The sequence below is a fragment of the Nyctereutes procyonoides genome, unplaced genomic scaffold (assembly GCF_905146905.1).
Source record: "Nyctereutes procyonoides isolate TBG_1078 unplaced genomic scaffold, NYPRO_anot_genome, whole genome shotgun sequence".
In the NCBI taxonomy this organism is placed as follows: Eukaryota; Metazoa; Chordata; class Mammalia; order Carnivora; family Canidae; genus Nyctereutes; species Nyctereutes procyonoides.
In genome coordinates, this window is record NW_026575136.1 from 22,033,128 (window position 1) to 22,055,030 (window position 21,903).

The 21,903-nt window shown below is 47.7% G+C and overlaps 1 protein-coding gene and 1 long non-coding RNA gene across 4 annotated transcripts in view; one reads left to right on the forward strand and one right to left on the reverse strand.

The window, feature by feature from the left end:
• Window positions 1–10,310, reverse strand: part of LOC129495476 (phospholipid-transporting ATPase IC) — a 125,457-nt gene extending 115,147 nt beyond the window's left edge. For 2 of the 3 annotated variants that reach the window (XM_055303005.1, XM_055303007.1), the window contains exon 1: window positions 10,070–10,310. In XM_055303005.1, coding sequence (XP_055158980.1) covers window positions 10,070–10,098 — 29 coding nt within the window. In that variant the 5' untranslated portion in view covers window positions 10,099–10,310. Of the gene's footprint in view, window positions 1–1,967; window positions 1,989–10,069 lie in introns of those variants that run through there. The other variant, XM_055303008.1, reaches the window with a different exon arrangement.
• A 562-nt stretch (window positions 10,311–10,872) lies between these two features.
• LOC129495521 (uncharacterized) lies at window positions 10,873–13,319 on the forward strand. The gene is made up of 3 exons (XR_008661541.1): window positions 10,873–11,344; window positions 12,433–12,652; window positions 12,776–13,319. It is a non-coding gene; the product is annotated as an uncharacterized LOC129495521 (long non-coding RNA).
• Window positions 13,320–21,903: the final 8,584 nt, after the last annotated feature.

A 21,903-nucleotide genomic window follows, 5' to 3' on the forward strand; every position in this document is an offset into this window, starting at 1 on the left:
GCTCTACCTGTTAAGTATACCCACAGCTTTCTCTTTCTCCCGCAGCTTGCTCAGGTCCAAGCCTCCATCCACAGCTCACCTGGGTCAGCTTCCTACCTGGTCTCCCTGCCTGGGACCACCTCCTCCACCATCTCCGCACAGCAACCACAATGACCCTTTTAAAATGCAACCAGCCCACAGGTCACACTACTCCAGTGAGCAACATCCTGCGCCACCCGCCCCCCAACCCTGCGCAATGTCAAAGCCAAGGTCCTCACGCACCAGGAAAGCCCTGCATGGTGGGGGCTCCCCTTCCCGCTGCTCTCAGCTTCTCCTCCCATACCCCTCGCACTCACAGGTTTGAGGAACAGCCAACCACCTGTTCACTGGCTTCATCAGACAAATCAGGAGTCAAGTGCCTGCAGATTAGGGCCTCTGCACAGAGAAATCGGTCCCTTCTGTCTGGGACACTCTGCTCCCAGATCCTCATGGTTCCCCCTCTCCCTGCTAAGGCTTTGCTCAAATGTCACATTCTCCATGCTACGACTGCATCCTGTTCCCCAGACCCCCTCCCCCAAGCCCCTCTACTCTGTTCGGCTTTCTCTTTTTATCACCACTAGTGCTTATTTTCAGATATACCACATCATTTACCCCCTTACCACTGTCAGTAGCTATGTTCTCTCTCTCTCTCTCTCTCTCTCTCTCTCTCTCTCTCTCTCTCTCTCTCTCTCCCTCCCTCCCTCCCTCCCTCCCTCCCTCCCTTCTCTAGATGGTGAGCTCCAGGAGGGCAGGCTCTTCGTCTACTGGATTCACCGACGGATGCCAAGTGCCTGGCACACAGGACATGCCTCTTAATATCTGGTGGACAACTGGCAGGATGGATAAATGAGGCCTCTGAGGCTAAGGAAGAGGGTCCACTCTGTGGAATGCCCGAGGAGACAGAAAGCTGTCTAGGAGAAACCAGGAGTGTACGTCTTTGGCCAGAGAACTCAGGAAGGGAGACCATGAGTTAAGCAGGAGACAAAGCCTGAGCAAATGTCCTTCGGCTTCAAAAAGAGTGTTGGTCCAAGTGATCTTAAAGGACACATTAGTTGCTATGTATCCACTACTTGCACAGTCTGAGATTCTCAAATTGACCTTTGAGAATGTTCACCATGTTTCTCTATGGAAGGGTTGAAGTCTAAGATTGATTTTTTAAAAAATCTAAAAATCTTAAGTTGAGCTAGACCAAAAAAAGTTTTGAAGCTCAGAGAAATCAACCATAGTAGGGGATCCCTGGGTGGCTCAGCGGTTTGGCCCTTGCCTTTGGCCCAGGGCATGATCCTGGAGACCCGGGTTCAAGTTCCACGTTGGGCTCCCTGCGTGGAGCCTGCTTCTCCCTCTGCCTCTCTCTCTCTCTCTCTCTCTCTCTCTCTCTCGAATAAATAAATAAAATCTTAAAAAAAAAAAAAAAAGAAATCAGCCATGGCAGCCCCAATACCGTTTTTGTGACTGTGACCAGCACAGGACAGGAAGAGGGAATATACCCAAGGATGGTGGTATTTGGGCTTAGTCTGAAGAATTTTTTTTTTCCCACTTAGAAAAGAAAACCTGGTTTCAAAACATGAAAATCCTTTTTTTTTTTGCTATCTTTTCACAGTCTGAACATAAACTGAGAGTCTGTTGATCCTTAGAAAATATAGATTAAGATACCTTTAACCTAATAGACTGAGTCTAATCATCTAAGAAAAGCTTCTGTTCTTACTGTGCTATTATTACACAGATGCAACATGGGAAAATTCTGAGCAAATGTCCTTGGGCTTCAAAAAGAGTGTTGGTCCAAGTGATCCTAAAGGACACATTAGGTGCTTTGAGGGGCCAATCCCCAGTCTATAACTGACCTTTGGCCTTGAAGCTTATCTTGAAAACCATGGATTCTACTCCCAAGGTCGAACTATACTCTATTAAGTATTCAACTTTTCAAACATTTAAATATCAGTTTCTCTTACCTTCTCCCACTCCTTCCACCAAAAAAACCAATTTGTTTTAATCCAAGTCAACTCTGTTTGGGGAAAGTGAAGGATTTTTTTCTCTACTACAGAACGTCATCCTGGAAGACAGCTGTGGTCTGCAGAGGCCTCCAGAATGTAGAGCCAGGCCTCCTGAGATTTTATGCCTGCGCTGGCACAGGGCAGAGTGTCAGCCACTCCATGGACCAGCTTCGCGAGAGCAGCTGCAGATGAAAAGGAGAAGCGTGTCATGCCCTTTACACGTCCTCCATGCAACCATCCTCCCTGGAGTTCTGCACATTATCTCCAAGCTGGTATGGGAGGAGGTGTTTGGGAGGAAATCGGGCCTGCCCATCCTAGTCACTTTCATAGAAAGATAAATGTCACAAAACCAAATAAGATCTCAAAAACTCCTATGAACGAACAAATATGTTTTTGCCTATGTTCATAGCAACATTATTCACAATAGCCAAAGGTGGACCCAACCCAAGGGTCTGTCAATGGATGAACAGATAAACAAGATGTGGTGTATACACCGTGATTATTCAGCCTTGAAAAGGAAGGGAACTCTGGTATCTGCTAAAACACGGATGAACCAGGAGGACATTGTGCTGGGTGAAATAAGCCAGTTGCAAAAGGACAAACTTATTTTCATGGGGACAAAGTGGAATAGAGATTATTAGCTGTGGGGAGAGGAAATGGGGAGCTACTGTTTAAAAGGTAAGATGTATCAGAATGGGATGATGAAAAAATTCAGAAATGGACAGTGATGATTGTTGCCCAATACTCTGAAGATGCTTAATGCCACTGAATTCACATTTAAAAATGGCAAATCTGGGCAGCCCGGGTGGCTCAGTGGTTCAGCGCCTGCCTTCAGCCCAGGGCCTGATCCTAGAGACCCAGGATAGAGTCCCACATCAGCTCCCTGCATGGAGCCTGCTTCTCCCTCTGCCTGTGTCTCTGCCTCTCCCTCTCTCTCTCTCTCTCCCCCCGTGTCTCTCTCATGAATAAATAAATCAATAAAATCTTAAAAAGAAAAAAGGCAAATCTACCCCAAAGATACAGATGGAGTGAAACACCAGGACACCTGCATCCCAATGTTCACAGCAGCAATGTCCACAACAGCCAAACTGTGGAAGGAGCCTCAATGCCCTTTGACGGATGGATAAAGAAGATGTGGTCTATGCACACAATGGAATATTACTCAGCCATCAGGAAGGATGAATACCCACCATTTGCTTCTACATGGATGGAACTGGAGGGTATTATCCTGAGTGAAGTAAGTTAATCGGAGAAAGACAATTATCATATGGTATCACTCATACGTGGAATCTAAGAAATAGTGAAAAGGACCACAAGGGAAGGAGGGGAAACTGAGTGGGAAAAAATCAGAGAGGAAGAAAAACCATGAAAGACTCTTGACACCTGGAAGGAAACAGAGGGTCACAAGAGGGGAGGTGGGTGGGGGATGGAGTCACTGGTGAAGGGCACTTAGAAGGGCAGGTATTGTGATGAGCACCAGTATATACATTTGCCAATATATAGTATATATAGTATATATTTTAAATTTAAAATTTAAAAACCTTAAAAGGTAAAAACTAAAACTAGCAAATTTTTTAAAAAGATTTTATTTATTCATAGAGACACACAGAGAGAGAGAGAGGGAGGCAGAGACACAGGCAGAGGGAGAAGCAGGCTCCATGCAGGGAGCCTGATGTGGGACTCGATCCAGGGTCTCCAGGATCACTCCCTGAACTGAAGACGGCGCTAAACCACTGAGCTACCCGAGCTGCCCTAAAACTAGCAAATTTTATAAATATTTTGCCACAACTAAAACAAAATTCCCTTGAAATAAACCTCTGCACTAAGGTGAGATCACGAAGTTCTGTTACCAAAAATAGACTACAGATTTTTACATAATCCTCACAACCTCTCCTGTCTGATGAACCCAACGCACCTACTTTGTTTTATAAGGTTCCAGAATTTGTTTTTTAATTTTATTTATTTGACAGAGAACGCGTGCGCAAAAGCGGGACGAGTGGCAGGGGGAGGAGAGGGAGAGGCAGGCTGAGCAGGGAGCCTGATGCAGGGCTGATCCCAGGACCTGAGCTGGAGGCAGATACCTAACCAACTGAGCCACCCAGGCACCCCCAGAATTTTTTTATATAACATTTGCTAGAAGCCCAGAAATTGACTCCCGATGTGGCGGTAAGGCCCATAGTTTCCAGCATGAAATATATAAACTCTAACCCATCTTCCCATGTAAGTGAATATTTAAACCACCCAAGACAGTTATCTATTTTCTTATAGAAATCATCAAACATTTCTTCTGGATCCACAGATCGTATATCCATATGTCTGGGGATGGTCTCAGTAGTTCAGTGCATCCCTAGAAGACACAGTAAGAATCTCTCAGGCTGTGCTTTATAAAATACATGATGCACCCAACTTGTGGGAGCTTCCCCAACAGCAAGAATGGACAGTGGGAGACCGTGGGAGGACAACGCTTGCTGCTCAAGGAGTTCCAATGAGGCTTTTCCAGCTCAACTTGAGTAAAGGTCAGAAAACTGATTTCAAATACTATGTGCTCTAAACCAAACCTCAAGTCCGGTGGAACGAAAGTCACTCAGCAAAGAGACAAAGCCATCAACGACAGCCCTGTAAATAAAGACCAAAGCTACTAGCCAAAGGTCAGGACACACATGTACTCAATGCAGAGGTGACAGGATTCTCCGTCTCACAAATGGGAGGTGGCCATCCGACACTGAAGGGCTGCCCCAGGCCAAGGGTGACCTCCGCACCCCCACTCCAGGAGTCAGTGCCTTTTCCCACACTGACAGCCAATTTCGGGGCCCAGCTCTCCCTTCTTAAATGCAAATTCACTAGCCTGGAGACTGATAAGGAACACAGAGCTTGGGGGCTGGAAGTGGGCTGGGCCAACCTCCAGGGTCTTAGGCAACCGCCTCCCCTTGCAAAGGACAACATCCAGAGAGCAGAGGGGAAGAGAACACCAGGGCTCCTTTCTAACCAAAGAAGGAATTAAACAAACCACCCACAACTCAGGCCCTCTGCAAAACTCACAGACTTCAGTGAAGCAGGGAGGAAATCCAGGACAGTGCCTGGAGAAGATCCTCAGGCATTTTGTAAATGAATTAATGAGATTGTACTAAGGGTCTCTGATTAGCACTGCTTACTAGGTGCTGCAAATGAGAGATACCAGCAGAGAGCACAGATCCTTTCAGGAAGACTCAGGTTCCAGAAACTCCTGAGTTTTGAACACGGAAGAGTAATTTTTTTTTTTTTAATGGAAGTACAGAGGCTGATAGGAGGTGCAGGGCGGGGCGGTGGTAAAGAAGGCACAGAAGTGCTTTCTGTATATGTCCCAAGAGCCTCCACCATGCAGAAGGAGAACCCAGGACCTCGTGACTGTGACTGAGTGGCATGTCTCTAAGCCACCAAGGACCACGGAACTTCATGCTGCCCCCAGACACTTATGCTCCAGAAGTCAAGCCTTGGATGTGGAGGTTCAGAATTTCGCCCCTATCCTAGGGGACTCTTCCTTGCCAGTGCCTGGTGCAAATAGTCACCTATGTTTGCTAAAGAAATACTAACATGCAAAGTGATTCCTGGTTCCTACACAGTCTAGGAGAAAGGCAATTGCTGGATGAGCAATACTGAGCACGATACCAATGACAATAACTAATTTTTTTTGTTTTTGTTTTGTTTTGGAGAGCAAGCACATGCAAGCAAGGGCAGGGGAACGAGCAGAGGGAGAGAGAAGGAGTCTTAAGCAGACTCCACGCTGAGCGTGGAGCCCAAGGCAGGGCTCAGTCTCATGCACCTGAGATCAGGACCTGAGTTAAACCAAGAGTCAAAGGCTTAACCAAATATGCCACTTGGGCACCCTGACACAATAGTAATATTAATGACTATGTCTTATTGAGCTCTGCACCAAGCTAAATTCATCTAGACTCATTTCCTCATTTGAAACTCATCACACAACTATTATTATTCCATTTTACAGGAAAAAAAAACAAACAAACTGAAGCCCAAAGGATTAAGTAACTTGCCCTAGGTTATATGGGCTAAGAAAGCAGTGAGACCCGGATTCCACGCTAGTTCAAAGGACTCCAAAGCACATGTCACCAGGGTCTGTTTTACTGCTACTTCTGGGTGCCAAGGGCCCTGGGACCATTTACTAAACATATTTCCTATTGTGTGTGTTTCGGAAACAATTTATTTAAAAGCACAATGCATTTAGAAGTATTAGGGAAGGGATGCCTGGGTGGCTCAGCGGTTGAGCGCCTGCCTTTGGCCCAGGGCGTGATCCCACGGTCTCAGGATTGAGTCCTGCATGGGGCTCCCTGTTTGGAACCTGCTTCTCCCTCCACCTGTGTCTCTGCCTCTCTCTCTCTGTGTGTCTCTCATGGATAAATAAATAAAATCTTAAAAAAAAAGTATTAGGGAAAGTACTAATGTATTTCTGAATGATCAGATAATAATTCCTGTTTGCTAAGAACAAGAAACAAGACTTTTATATATACATGCTTTCTAGATTCTTCATCATGCCAGGTCTTTGGTAACATAGGACCTCAAAAGATCTTAGATTGGGCATTCTTTTTAGCTGGGCACAGGAATGGGGTTTCAGGAGTAATTTGGTTAACAAAATAAAGGATAAGCTATCTTCTTTTTATGTTATTAAAACTCTCTGACAGCAAATTAATTTTTACTTATCTTAATAAGTAACAACACCTACAGGTGTTATGAATAGAATTAAACTAATTGAATGGTTCCAACAAACACCTAAAAACTCACAAGATTCCCCCTGTCCCCTAAAAAACTTCTCAGGAGAGGAATCTAGGAACAAATACAGAAGCAAATCTAAAATTATGTGCTTGGGACGCCTGGGTGGCTCAGTGGTTGTGTGTCTGCCTTTGGCTCAAGGCCTGATCCCAGGCCCGGGATCAAATCCCACGTCGGGCTCCCTGCATGGAGCCTGCTTCTCCCTCTGCCTATGTCTCTGCCTCTCTGTCTGTCTGTCTCATGAATAAATAAATAAATAAAATCTTTTAAAAAAATAAAATAAAAAATAAAATTATGTGCTTAAGGTACTTTAAAGGCACTTTCTTTAGACATACGTGACACGAATGGACCCCACAAAACTTGTTCTGGTAACTAAAAAGCAAGTTCCTCTGCATTCACAAGAGCAAAGGTAAATAGTAGATTCAAGTCTCCCTAAAGTTATAAGCATCATCTGGATTTCATGAATGTCCTCTACGAAAAACTAAAAAGGAATTCAAACCAGCAAGGCAATAAAATATTAAAGATACACCAAACACCTGGGCATTGTACTATTTTTAAAATATCAGTTTAATGAAGAAAGTAAGAACCCTGGAACACCAATACTGTGGATAAGGGACAGTCACCTGTTCTCTCATTTAATTCTTGAAACAACCAAAGGAAGTTGATAATACCCTTATTTGAGGAAATTGAGCTTCAGAAATTTTAGGAATTTGGGCAGCCCCAGTGGCTTAGTGGGTTAGCGCCTGCCTTCAGCCCAGGGCCTGATCCTGGAGACCAGGGATCAAGTCCCACGGGCTCCCTGCATGGAGCCTGCTTCTCCCTCTGTCTGTGTCTCTGTCTCCCTCTCTCTCTGTTTCTGATGAATAAATTAATAAAATCTTAAAAAAAATTTAGGAATTTATCTAAGGTTAGTCGATTTTAAGAAAGTAAATATAACTTAAAAGCATATACAATCTCAAATAAGTAAAAGAACTGAATGAAACCTGTGGGAACCTAAGTTCACTTGTTTTCCACTACTCCTTGCTTTCAGAAGGAAGGAAAAGAAAGGAAGGATGGAAAGAAAAAAAGAAAGGCAGGCAGGGAGGGTGAGAAACCTCTTAGAGCAGGAGCTGGTTGGTGCCATGAAGGCTAAGATTCTAGAGACTAAAATCCAGGTGAAACACGGAGCCAGCATTAAATTTGCCTTCACTGGCAGACTTTTTCATTAAGCCACTTGCTTTACCAAATCATTACTGTATTTATTTATTTAAAGATGTTATTTATTTATTTACTTGAGAGAGCGCATGCACGTGCATGGATGAGAGAGAGAGTGAGCAGGGGAAGGGGAGCAAAGGGAGAGGGACAAGCAGACTCCCAGCTGAGCACAAAGGATGTCCCGCTCCATCCCAGGACCCTGAGATCTTGACCCTAGCAGAAGCAGGATGCTTAGCCCACTGAACCACCCAGGCACCCCACCAAATCTTATTGTAAAGTCTCCATTTAAAAACAAAATCTATAAATTGAACACCAATAAAAAATAAATTTATTATACAAAAAACAAAATCTAAAACAAACAAAAAAACCCCACCTCCTCGTTCTGTCACTAAGAGAACAAGTGCACACTGGCATGCATCTTCTTTAAAATAAAAAAGCCAGAAGCAAAGCTTAAAAACTGCCAGAGCTGCTGTCACACAGATGGCATTTTTGTTCACCACCAGTATTAAGCCCCATGAGCCTCTGTCACCCCCCCTAACAGATGCCCAGAGCCACCAAGAATTACCAGAGCACCGCCACCAGCAAGCGGCAAAAGAAGACAGTGGTTAAGGTTTCCTTACCTAAAATTAAAACAAGGAAGCCTCCACTACATAATGAAAGTCATTAAGAAAATTCAGAGAGTAATTGCAGGCAGACTTCTCCCCCAGAAAGCAATCAGCTAATAAGCATCAATTATCTTTTGCACCTAAAGGTATTTATAGGAGGTTCAAATAAAGCCTCCACCGACGGTCCCAGCATTAAGGAAAGGCATTTTACATCTCACACAAAAGTACTCCCGAGACGACTTCCCATTTTCTGTGCTTTTTTTTTTTTTTTTTTTTTTTAGATGCTCTCGTATTTACTATCCCTGGAGATTAGATCACACACGTGCAGTCCTGGTTCCTAAGGGCAGCGTCCTTCGCGCGTGCCCTACTGTGTGCCCGGTGCTCTGGCCGAGCTCCGGGGAGCAGAGGCTGGACCCCGCTGCAGGCCCGCGCACCGCCAAGCTGCGGAGAATCCTTTCTGGGGCGCAGGCCGGGCGGTCTCCGGGAAGGGAGCGAAGCCGGGAGGACGGGGGGGGGGGGTCCGGGGGGGTCCGTAGGGGTGCAGGGCCCCTGCCTTGCGGCCCGCATCCCCTCTAACCGCCCGTCCCCCCCCCCCCCCACAGTCGGCCAATTGGCCACGCTCCGGGGCCCAGGCGCAGCCCCCCTCGGAGAAGTTGGGCGGACGACTAGACGCTTTTTCTTCCACTTGGAGAAGACGTGGGGGAAGTGGGGGGGAAGCACCCCCCGCCCTCTGCACCCCCGGCGCCGCCAGGCTGCACGCACGCCAGCCCAGTGACAGCGCGGGGCATCCCCCGGGGAGGGAAGGAGACGGCCCGGGGCAGTGCCACGGGAGCTGCGGGAAGGAGACGGCCCGGGCGTGCCACGGAGCTGCGGGGAAGGAGACGGCCCGGGGCAGTGCCACGGGAGCTGCGGGGACGTCCCTGCCATCCCGGGGGGCAGTGACCCGCTTCCTCATCACCCCGGACCTGAAGCTCTCGAAGACGCGGGGAGGGCAGCCGGTCCTGCCGCAGGCGCGGCGGAAGCGATCGCGCCCTCCATCCCCGCCCGCAGGTGCGCCGCGCGCATTAGGGGCTAAGGTCTTTTGCAGGCTCCTTGGCATCGGCGCCCTAAGGGTCAGGGTTAGGGACTTCGAGAGGGGCGGCCGACCCTGCGGGGAAGCCAGAGCATCCCCCCCGCCCCCGGGAGGACCCGCAGGTCCTGCCAGGCTCGCCCCCCAAAGCTGAACCGCAGACAGGTGCGCGGCCAACCCAGACCACCCAGACGCCACCTGCGAGCCCCGTGTGCTCCCGGCAGGTGAAGCCTCCCGGCCTCCTGCACCGCGCTGCCATCCCCGACGCGCCCGGTGTCCCGGGGCCCCCGCCTGGTCCCCCCCACTCCGGGGCGGGCTCCGCAGCCGCAGGGCGCGGACAGCTGCGGCCACCGCATCCCGGATCCCGGGAGCCGCCGGCTCGGGGGCACCGCGGGGCCGGGCGGGAGGGGCAGCCCGGGGGGCCTCCTTACCTGGCGCTCTCCGGCCCGGGCTGGGACATCCGTCGGGGACGCGCCCCTCCGCGCGCTCGCAGCGCACCTGGCCGCCGCCGCCGCCGCCACCGCCACCGCCACCGCCGTCGTCGCCCGGCCCCGGCCCCGGCCCCAGCCCCGGCCCCGGCGGCCGCGCTAGCGCTTCATGGCGCACGGGGGCTGGCCCCGGGCCGGGCAGCGTGTCCAGTCGGCGGCGGCTCCTCCGGCTCCCGCCCGTCGCCAGGGGCTCCCCGCCCTCCCCCGCCCCGCGCCCGTGCGCCCGGGCGCCCGTCCTCCGCGGCGCCCTCGCCCTGCGCACGCCCGACCGGCCCAACTGGTTTCTCCGCTCCGGGGCGGCGCCTCCAGTCGCTCTCGGCGGCCGCGGCCGGGGCCCGGGCCGGGGCGGGGGCGGTGCCGGGCGTCTGCCCTCCCTCGGTCCCTCCCGGGGGCGGAGAGGGGCCGGGCGGGGAGCCCCGGGGCGGGCGGGCGCGCCAGGCCGGGTCCGGCCCCGCGCCCTCCGTGCGCGCCCCCGGCAGTGACCCCCGCCCCCCGGCCGTGCCACCCCCGCCCCCCAGCAAGTGCCCCCCCGCCCCCGGCAGGTGCCCCCCCCGCCCCGGCCGTGCCACCCCCGCCCCCCAGCAAGTGCCCCCCCGCCCCCGGCCGTGCCCCGAGCGCGCCCCCGCAGGTGCCCCCGCCCCCCAGCAAGTGCCCCCCCCGCCCCGGCCTGCCCCGAGCGCGCCCCCGGCCCCGCCTGGCCCTGCCCCGCCCGGCCGGGCCCCGGCAGCCCGGGTGGCCGCGAGCTCCTCGGGCGCCCCCCTCCCCGGGGCCGCGCCGCCCGCGCCGCCCGCCCCGCCCGCCCCGCGCCGCTCTGCCGCCTCCCGGGGTCGGTGAGCTGGCGGGGCTCCCTCGGTAAGCGGAGCTGTGCCCTCCCGACGCCGAGGCACGTCCCGGGCCCGGTCGCCTACCGCGCGTGGCGGTGCACAGAGGGGACCAGGCCAGAGCCCGGAGGCCCGCGTCCCCGGGGCCGCGAGCAGGTCTGGCGGAGACCTCGGGGCCGGGGTCGGGGCGGGCAGCGGCGGGCGAGAAGGCCCCAGCAGCGGCCTTGCGGAGTGTGCCTCCTTGGCGGTGTAGACGGCGCAGTCTACACCGCAGACCCCCGTTCCGCGGACTTCTATTGCTCGCCCGCCGTGGAAGAGCCACTGAGGAGAACGGAAGAAAGTCAAAGAGGAATCAAAGAGTCGGCTTAAAATGTAGCAGGGGAGATAGAATTCGTAGGTAAATATCCAGTTACCTGCAGATCAGAGAGTTCCAGGTCACTGGCCTGAGTTCCGACGCCCACCTGGGGGCTTGAGGAAGGCTTCTCTGAGCGGGGCCCTGCCTAGGATGGGGCTCAGAGGGGCGCCTGGGGGGCTCAGTGGTTGAGGGTAGTGATCCGGGGGTCCTGGGATCCAGCCCCCTACTGGGTTCCCCCGGAGGAGCCTGCTTCTCCCTCTCTGCCTGTCTCTGCATCTCTCTGTGTCTCTCGTGAATAAATAAATAAAATCTTTAAAAACAAAAAACGAGGGGGCTCAAAGTTCCAACCTTTTAGGATTCAGAGTTGGGTGGAGAGGATAGTCAAAGACTAAGCCACTGTTTCATCTCTAGGTATATGTAAGATTCAACCCATATTGTTAAACCCTAAACTGTGCTGAATTTTTCATTTTTCATTAGACCAACTTGATTTTTCAAGTATTTTTTTTAAAATGTTTATAAAAAGATTTTATGTATTTATTCGAGAGAGAGAGAGAGAGAGAGAGAGGTACAGACACAGGCAGAGGGAGAAGCAGGCTCCATGCAGGGAGCTCCATGTGGGACTTAATCCCAGGTCTCCAGGATCACACCCTGGGCTGAAGGCACGCTAAACCACTGAGCCACCCAGGAATCCCTTTTAAAGTAGTTTCTAAGCCCAACGTGAGGCTTGAACTCACCACCCTGAGATGGGCAGTCACATTCTCCAACGGCTGAGCCAGCCAGGCGTCCTGCCACACATGACTTCTGACGAGGTGGGCTGGCCGGTCACTTAGTCTCTCTGGGCCTCAGTTTGCCCATCTATACAATGAGACTGGACTGGATGATTTCAAATGTTTCCTTCCATTTTCTGAACCCAGCACCACAGCAAAGGTACAGAAGCCAGAAAACACGGGGCCCGGCGAGCAACAAGGGGGAACACCAGGTGGCTGACAGGGCGGTGGTAATCCGGAAGGCTGGAGAGGGAAATGGAGCCTTTGAAGGCAGGTTAGGGAGTGTGGGCTTCCTTTGACAGCACCTGCTAAGCACTGAAAGCTCTTGATCAGAGTGGTGACATGATCCTGGTTGTGTTTTAGGGGAAGTAATGGGACTCGTTTGAAAGAAGATAGGACTGAAGATGAGGGTACCACTTAGGAAGCTAGTCAAGCAATGTAATGTCCCGAAGGAGTTGCCACTGAAAGGAAGAAGGAGAAGGAGCCTTCAGGGACAGCAGCGGAGACGTGGCAGGGCGCAGTGTGGCCAGAATCTGCAACTGACTGGCAGACGGAAACACAGACATGAGCCAAGTGCTCCGAGGTAGGTGCTACAGTCAGAAGGAAGGAAGGCCTCTGAGGAGGCCTCTGCCCTACCAGGAGAAAGGCCCTAGTAAGCCGAAGAATCAAGAGATGACTAAAGGAAAGATTCTGTTCTTTCTTACAGATCTACCAGCCAAGGGCTCAAGCTGTCCAGGAAAACCTTGCATACAAGAGAGACCACACTAAGACACCTCCAGTGCGGCCTACACTCAGATCTGATCAATAACGTCGCTGTGGCTGTATTTAACTCCCCTGGGGACACACTGAAGGTTTCCAGCTAGTTTGTTTCTCTTACAGGTCACACAGAGTGGGGAAAGGTGGAGATAAGGGGACACGATGGGCATTATTTTAAAGATTCATTCATTTAACAATAGCACATAGTAGGCACTGTTCTAGTTGCTTGGATACATCAATGAACCAATCAGGCAAATTGTATCTTAGAAGGTGACAGATGTTCTGGAAAAAAAAATAGAACAGGACTGGCTGGGAGGGGGCCACTGAGGGAGACTTCTAGGATGCTATGAAAATCCTATATCTTGGGATGCCTGGGTGGCTCAGTGGTTGAGCATCTGCCTTTGGCTCAGGGTGTGATCCCGGAGTCCCCGCAGGGAGCCTGCCTGTGTCTCTGCCTCCCTCTGTGTGTCTCTCATGAATGAATAAATAAAATCTTAAAAAAAAAAAAAGTAAGTCCTATGTCTTGATCTGGGTGATGGTCATATGAGTGTACACATATATAAGAGTTCACTGACCTTTACATTTAAAAATAAATAATAAAAATAGAGCAGGGCTAAGAGATTAAAACACTCCTCTCCCCTAGAACCCACAAAAGCATGTTCAAACCCTGTCCCACTGAGTTTCCCTCCCATGTCACCTTCCCTGTCATTGAGAAGGCAACTCTCAGATCATGTCAGCTGCCATGGCTGAGAAAGGAAATAGCTGACCTGGAAGTCCTGACTTTTGTCCTCTCTGAAAGAACCATGCCAAATTTCAGGGTGCCTTGCCAGGTCAATCCCTGGAAGTGTTTCATGAATGCGACAAAGATTGATTTTGAAACGTATCTTACATGAGTCACTGCTTTGTCCTGGCAGCAGCCCTGATCCCACCAGCCTCTGCGTTTCTTTCTCAGCGCACCTTGATGGGATTAAATAAGCATTCTGGTTTTATTTAGAAGCCACTCCCATTCCCTTTACCTTGCAAGGGGAAAATAATTCCATGCAGGGGAAAATAATTAACAGAAACCATCATTTCTAAATAAGGGTAACAATGCTTTTCAGCTTTTGTAATTTCCTGTTTCTTTTTGGGATTTTTTTTCTCCTCCTCCTCTCTCTCTCTCTCTTCCCCATTTCTTGGCAACACTCCTGTGCGTTTTCATGATGTGGGTAGGAAGGCTGGAGAGGTTGCCAAAAGATCTAGCTCATTTTACTGAAAATTCATTTCCTAGAATCTTTTTCTACAAGCTAGGAGCCAAAGAACAAAAGAAATGTTTAAAGGGAGGTGATACTGCCTGTATTCAGTGCTTTACTAAGCTCAGTGGTCACTGAAATTAAGTATTTAATGCCAGCGGAAAGGTATTTATGCCCCACTAGGTGCTATTGTAACCTGTGCTTGGCAGTCAGGATCAACTCAGTTGGAAGGCAAATTCTTCCCAGCCGTTTTCTAGACCAGCTCCAGAATTCTAAGCATGGTAAGAAGGTACCTCGTTGGTGAGCCTGTCTTTGCAATAAGTGGAATTAGAAGCTTCAAATAGGGTGTCCCACTTTCTTTTAAATGGTATTTAAGACAACAGATATTAATGATAAAGTCTGTTGTCTCTGCAAAGATAATTTTCCAAATTCCTTCTGATTTAATATGCTGGAATTCCACCTCCTTTACTACTTACTGACTTCTTTTTTTCTGACCATCGTTTTAAATGAAAAGTTGGATTGCAAAATAAACCTTAAACATCAGGTAACTAAAAAAAAAAATCAGGTAACTAAGTGTGTCTCAGTTATTTTGTTACTGCCCATGCTTAACAGGCAAGAGATGTCAGGGGAGGTAATATTTCTCAGCACTTTATTAAAATTCACGTCTCTTTCTTTCATATTCATGACTATCTAAATATATAGGGTTAGTCTGCAGTTATTTTTTTTCTACAAGGAGATGTTAGTTACCTACTGTTATATATGAAAATGTCATGAACATTATGTTGAACTGAGCTGATAACACCAGTTAAACTTAATCCGTATAATTAATCAACAATTATCCAAAATACCATTGTTGGTATATGTAGCCATATTTTTGTGTGATTGTAAGAAGTTTGTGTGTATCGCCTTAGGTTCTGTTTTCATAATTTACCGTTGTATCATGAAAACAGTTCACTTCCCAACTTCATCCCTCATCTCTCGCAAACTAAGCTCCAGCTATCCCAAGCTGCTTGCAGTTCACTGAATTCTAAATAGCACTTGATGGGGGCGCCTGGGTGGCTCAGTCACTTAAGTCTCTCCTTTGACTTTGGTCACGAACTCTGGGACCTAGGATTGAGCTCCCCCATCTGGCTTCCGCTTCAGTGGGGAGTCGGTTTCTTCCTCTGCCTCTGCTCCTCCCTCCCTCCCTCCCTCCCTCCCTCCCTGCTCCTCTCTGGCTCTCTCTCTCTCTCTCTCTCTCTTTCCGTCTCAAATAAATAAATGAAATCTTAAAAAACAAAAAATAGCACTTGATGTTTCCTCTGTACTCCTGATTCATCTGCCTGGTCTCCAGCTCCAAAGTAACTTTCTCAGAATAATCCTTGCCCCAGACACCCCCAGACAGTAGTTCCCATAGCTAGGGAAGCTATAATCCATTGTATTTTAGCCACTTACCTGTAGTCATTCCCCACTGCACAGTGAGCCCTTTGAAACCTGAGACTGGGTCCTTATTCTTCTTGGTCTCTCAGAACATTGTTCTGGCACCTGAGTGTCTATCTGTTCTTGTAGAATGGTATGCATAGTCATCACTCTCAACAGTTGTATTTTCTTCTGCTCACAATTTATTTAATCATTGCTATTCTTTTTTTTTTAATTTAAAAAATTTTTTCTGTATTTATTTATTTGAGATAGAGCGAGTGAGAGAGAGCAGGAGCCCGGGCGGCGGGTAGTGGGAGGGCACAGGGAGAGAGAGAAGCAGGCTCTCCATCGAGCAGGGAGCCTGACATGGGGCTCTATCCGAGGACCCTGGGAACACAACCTGAGTGGAAGGCAGATGCTCAACTGATTGAGCCACCCAGGTGCCCCCTAATCATTGCTATTCTTGAATATTTATGTATTAACCAGATTGGCTTCCAGAAATATCTGACCAACTACAACCCACCACTATTTAAGAATCTTTTAAATATCTTCCTTTTCTCTAATTCTTATTATTTAGTGGTTGTGATTTGCCCTTCTTTAATTGCTTCTAGGAACAGCGTGTTGCCAGTACAAGACAAGCTTGTGTTTTATTAGAATTAGGACATGATTAAGCCTTTGTTGCCATCACTGGAGCAACAAAAAGAATGGTATTCAAATTCCCCCATAAAGTTATAGCAGCCTATGCTGTGTATGAATACTGCCTTTTTATTTTTCCTAAGCTGCCAGCCAGCAAGAATGGTTGTCCCTCCCAATTAAATGCAGAAGCAAAACAGTAAGAAACAATTTTTCACTGATGACACTGGCAAAGACAAAAAAAAGTCTGCACTTGCCCTGCATGGACGGTGTTTTTGAGGAAACAGGCATTCATAGGCTGTTGGTGGACACTTACACTGTGCAACTCTTTTGGGAGGAAATTCAGAAACTTATATCAAAACATATGTGACTTGTGCCCCAAGAATCCACATCTCAGAATTTATCCTAGAGATGTATTTGAGCAATTACACAAAAGTAAGTGTACATAAATATTCATTGCACCATGCTTTTCACTGCAAAAGTCCAGAGGTGACCTCAATGTCCATTAATAGTGGTTGAAGCCATATAATGGGATAATAATCAGCCTTTTCTTTTTTTTTTTTAAGTTAGAGACATCTACTTGTGCTGCTGTTTGGAACATCTCCAAGATTTATTTTTATATAAAAATGCAAAGTACAGAAGAGTGCGTGTGTATAAATAAAATATACGTGTGATGTTTACAGGTTATCTCCATTTGTGTAACATATAAATAATACACATGTGTGTTTTATATGTGTGTGATAGGTAGGTAGACGGATGGATGGATGGATGGATGGATGGATGGATGGATGGATAGAGGATAGATAACCTGTAGGAATGCAAAGGAAATTGTTGACAGTGCTCATCTCTGTGGAGGAGACTATTTTTTCACAAATGTCTTTGTACAATTAAATTTTTTTTTTACTATGTTCCTGTATAATTTTTGAATTTAACTCAGTTTGGTCAAAGTAATAAATACCTATAGTTTAACAGCTCAAGTTAAAACTACAAAGTTGCTAATGAAAGACAATAATCCCCCTGCCCCACCATTTCTCATGCTCAATGATGTTCTCCAGAGAACTTCTGGTTGGTTCTTGCATTTACTTTCATAATACCAGTAACATACTTATATTGCCATTTCTGATGTTTTTCTGTCTTAGACATCATCTATGGCCTTCCTGCTATAGGGGAAGAAGAGTTAACTGTCATGCACCCTATTTCCAGCACCCTCACTCGCTCTCTCTCCCATCATAACTAGATTGCCGTTTATAGTTAAATTGTGTTCAGTAGATACAGTATTATGACTATGGAAATATTGTTGGCATCTAAGCCACATGGTATTCTATGATTACATTCCCTTTCTCATAAAGTGTTTGGTTTTGACCTGGGTTAAGTATTGCCTCCCCTCCCCAACCCCCATTTACTACCCCTCATCTTTTTCCTACCATTAATTCAGGGCCCAAATTGCTCACATAACCACAAGGCTCCTCCCAGGACTGTCAAACACATAATTCATCAGTTTACATTCTTCTCCCTTGGGATATCCCCTGCTGGAGCCTTCAGTCCCCTGTTCCTGTGTAAATAGATTGTTGTTCTGCAGGACTTCCCTTCACCATCCTTCTAAGACGTCCTGTTACTTCACGTTTTCTTTTTTGTTGGACCTGCCAATTCTGGTGGAGCACATCTGAAAAAGGAAACATTGGAGAGGAATGTGTTGAGGCTTACTATGTCAGTTAGGATGGCTTTAGTGTTCTGGAATACAGATGGGTTGTTTTATCATCATCATCATCATCATCAAACCTGTAAGTGTCTGGAGAAGAAGGGTTCACAGTGTGATTAGTGGCTCAGTGATTCCATCAAAGCCCAAGTATTTCTCATATTTCTGCTCTGTTCTCATCACAGTGGTGGCTATGTCCCTCTTTCAGGTCACAGGCGGCTGCCACAGCTAGCCAATTACATTTGCCAGAAACTGGTCACCTGGTTGATCCTAGCTTGGTAGGAGACTGAGAGAATGAGTATAAGGCATTATCAGTACTCATTGTGGGAACTGGTCTCCATCAGTAAGGATGGAGTTTTGGGGGAGTAACTGGGATAAGCAATCCACTGGGCCTGTACATTTCCACTTCTGGAAATGTCTTTATTTTACTTTCATACTTTAACTGGGTATAGAATTCAAGGTTGAAGGAGGTTTTTTTTTTAATTTTTTTTTAAGAATTTATATATTTATTCATGAGAGACACAGAGAGAGAGAGAGAGAGAGAGAGAGAGAGAGAGGCAGAGACACATACAGGCAGAGGGAAAAGCAGGCTCCATGCAGGGAGCCCGATATGGGACTCGATCCCGGGACTCCAGGATCATACCCTGGGCTGAAGGTGGCATCAAACCGCTAAGCCATCTGGGCTGTCTGGAAGGAGGGCTTTTTAAAGAATTTTTTAGAATTCCTTAGAGTCAGAGCACCCAAACGTCTCAGTGGTTAAGCATCTGCCTTTGGCTCAGGGTGTGATCCTGGGGTCCTGGGATCCAGTCCCACATCAGGCGTCCCGCAGGGAGCCTGCTTCTCCCTCTGCCTGTGTCTCTGCCTCTCTCTGTGTCTCATGAATAAATAATTAAAATCTTTAAAAAAAAATTCCTTAGAGTCTAGACTCCAGTGTTGTTCTTCGGATGTTTGATGTTATTCTGATTCCCACTTCTTTGCAGGGGATAAGCTTTCTACTTTTGGGGAAGTTTTTCTCTAGTTCTGAACTTTTCCTGGAATGTGTCTTAGTATGGAACCCCAAATTCAGTCTCTTACCCTCCACTGCCTCACTCCAACCTGTCCTCATTGCCTTTGATTTGTGTGCAAAACTAACCAAAAACCAATGCTTACCTTTAGAATCAGGGTAGCAGCTTTATAAATTAATTCAGAGAGGTATCAAGAACTTGAAATACTTCAATGAGCTGTCTTTCCATCAAACATATAGGCCTTTGTCGTCTTCAGTATTTTTATTCCATATGAATTGGTAAAAAGTGGGAATTTCACAATAATAACTGATGATTAAGAGTTCATGTTTCCCTTTGAAACTAATTTAAAAAAAGTTCATATTTTTTTACTCTTCAAATCATATCTCCTAATCAGTTTCTAACACACTCTTCCTTCCTTCCTTTCTTTCTTTCTTTCTTTCTTTCTTTCTTTCTTTCTTTCTTTCTTTCTTTATTCTCTCTCTTTTTCTTTTTCTTTTTCTAATATTTTGTTTATTTATTTATTCATGCGAGACACACACAGAGAGAAGCAGAGACACAGGCAGAGGGAGAAGCAGGGAGCCCAATGTGGGACTCCATTATGGAACTCCAGGATCACACTCTGAGCTGATGGCAGACACTCAACCGCTGAGCCACCCAGGTGTCCCTCTCTCTCTCTCTCTCTCTTTTTTTTTTTAGATCCCTGATGCATTTGGAATTTATGTCTTATATATGATAAAGTATTACTCTAGGGATCCCTGGGTGGCTCAGCAGTTTAGCGCCTGCCTTTGGCCCAGGGCATGATCCTGGAGTCCTGGATCCAGCTCCTTGCATGGGGCCTGCTTCTCCCTCTGCCTGTGTCTCTGCCTCTCTGTGTCTCTCATGAATAAATAAAATTTTTTTTTAAATGTATTACTCTAATTTTATTTTTTCAAGTGGCTAACCCACATCCCCGATTCATTTTTTTAAGCCAACATGTGCCTTAGTTATTTGTGATAACACTTTTATCATATACTAATCAAACAGTTCCATCTGTTTCTCTTCTACCTCTGTTTGCTTCTGTACACCAACACCACACTGTGTTAATTAGAAAGCCTTTCTAGTTTTATTTCACATCTGTTGGAGCCCATGCTCTCTCATAGCTTTTCTACCCCCCGCAACCTTTTGGAAATATAATTGACATTTGCACTGTGTACATTTCAGGTGCACAGTGTGAGGACTGGATACACATATATATTACGAAATGTCTTCCACAATGAGGTCAACTAACACAAGTTCTCCTTCTCCTTTTACAAATTAAAATTGGGTATCAAGAAAGGGTTGAAAGGGTGGAAGGACGCCTGGGTGGCTCAATTGGTTAAGCGTCTGACTTTTGGTTTCGACTCAGGTCATGATCTCAGGGTCGTGAGATGGAGCTCTCTATTGGGCTTCATGCTCAGCATGGAGTTGGCTTCGGATTCTCTCTCTCATTCTCTCTGCCTCTCCCACTTGTGTGTGTGCTCTCTCTCTCTCTAAAAAAAATAAATAAAATATTTAAAAATAAATGTATAAAAAGATTCTCTCTCACTGTCTCTCTCCCTCTGCTCCTTCCCCTGCTCATGCTCTCTCTCTCTCAAATAAATACATAAATAAAATCTTTTTTAAAAACAAAAAAAATAAAAATAAATAAAAAATAAAAAAGGTTGAAACATGTTACATACCTTTATTCAAAGATGCTACACATGGGAATGATACAAAACACATATTTTTATCACCATACCAACAGTTGCCAGAGCCTATTTATTGTACATTTGACGTTTATTTCTCCCATGATTGATGCCTCTGACTCATCCTGCAGCCTTAAGACACCCAAGCTTACTGAGGGTTACCAGGAATTGCTCATTGAAAGGCTCTATGGCACGGGACACCGGGGTGGCTCAGCGGTTGAGCGTTTGCCTTCAGCTTAGATCATGATCCCCGCTCCCGGGATGGGATCACCTGCATCAGGCTCTCTGTTCAGTGGGGAGCCTGCTTCTCCCTCTGCCTGACCCTCCCCTTGCTTGTGCTCTCTAGCAAATAAATAAATAAAATGTTAAAGAAATAAAATAGGGGCACCTGGGTGGCTCAGTGGTTGAGCATCTGCCTTCGGCCCAGGCGTGATCCTGGGGTCCTGGGATCAAGTCCCACATTGGGCTCCCTGCAGGGAGCCTGCTTCTCCCTCTGCCTGTGTCTCTGCCTCTCTCTCTGTGTGTCTCTAATGAATAAATAAAGTCCTTCAAAGGCAAAAAAAAAAAGAAAAAGAAAGGTCCTGTGGCAGAGCTCTGTCTCCTGATCAGCATAGGCCTAAAGCTTTGGGGTTTGGTAGTGTTTCCTTTCTTGTTTCCTTTTGGAACAGGATTTGACTAGTGGAAATGAAACTGGAGGTGTCAGAAAAATCATCTCTCCTATGTTTTCCTGGTTGTGACCCTCACCCACTAGTGCAGATCCCCGCAGATTGTATACCCCACCCCACCCGCAGCCCCCAGGGGCAGCTTGTGAGAATGCATAGGCGGACCTAGCAAAGTACCTTCCGTTTCTTTCCTGCTGCCACCAGTGGATTGAAGTATACTGCGTCCACTGAGAACTGCTGTCTGCTGAGAACTGCTGTCTGCTATCAGGCACTGCCCGCCCCCCCCCGCCCCCCACCCAGGCCCTGGATCCCAAAGCAACATAACCTGCCCCCGAGTCTGCAAGAAAAGAAGAGAAATACAATCACAGAGGAAAGGCCTCTCCTCCCTCCACCTTGTTCTACTCAAAGGAGGGTGGGAGCATTGACCTGTGGACTCCAATATCTTTTTTATTTTAAAAGATTTTTTTTATTTGAGAGAGAGAGAGAGAGAGAGAGAGAGAGCATGGGCAGGGGGAGGGGCAGAGGAGAAGGGACCTCTCTGCTGAGCAGGGAGCGGGATGCATTGCTGATGGGATGCATGGTGCATGGATGCATAGGACCCTGGATCATGACCTGAGCCCAAGGCAGCCACTTCACCCTCTGAGCCACCCAGGTGCCGCATGGACTCCAATATCCAACAGCATTGCAGGATTTCTCTGCCTTTAGTACCCACAGTTCTTGGTCACGCCACTTTGAAGAATGAAGAGTGGTGGG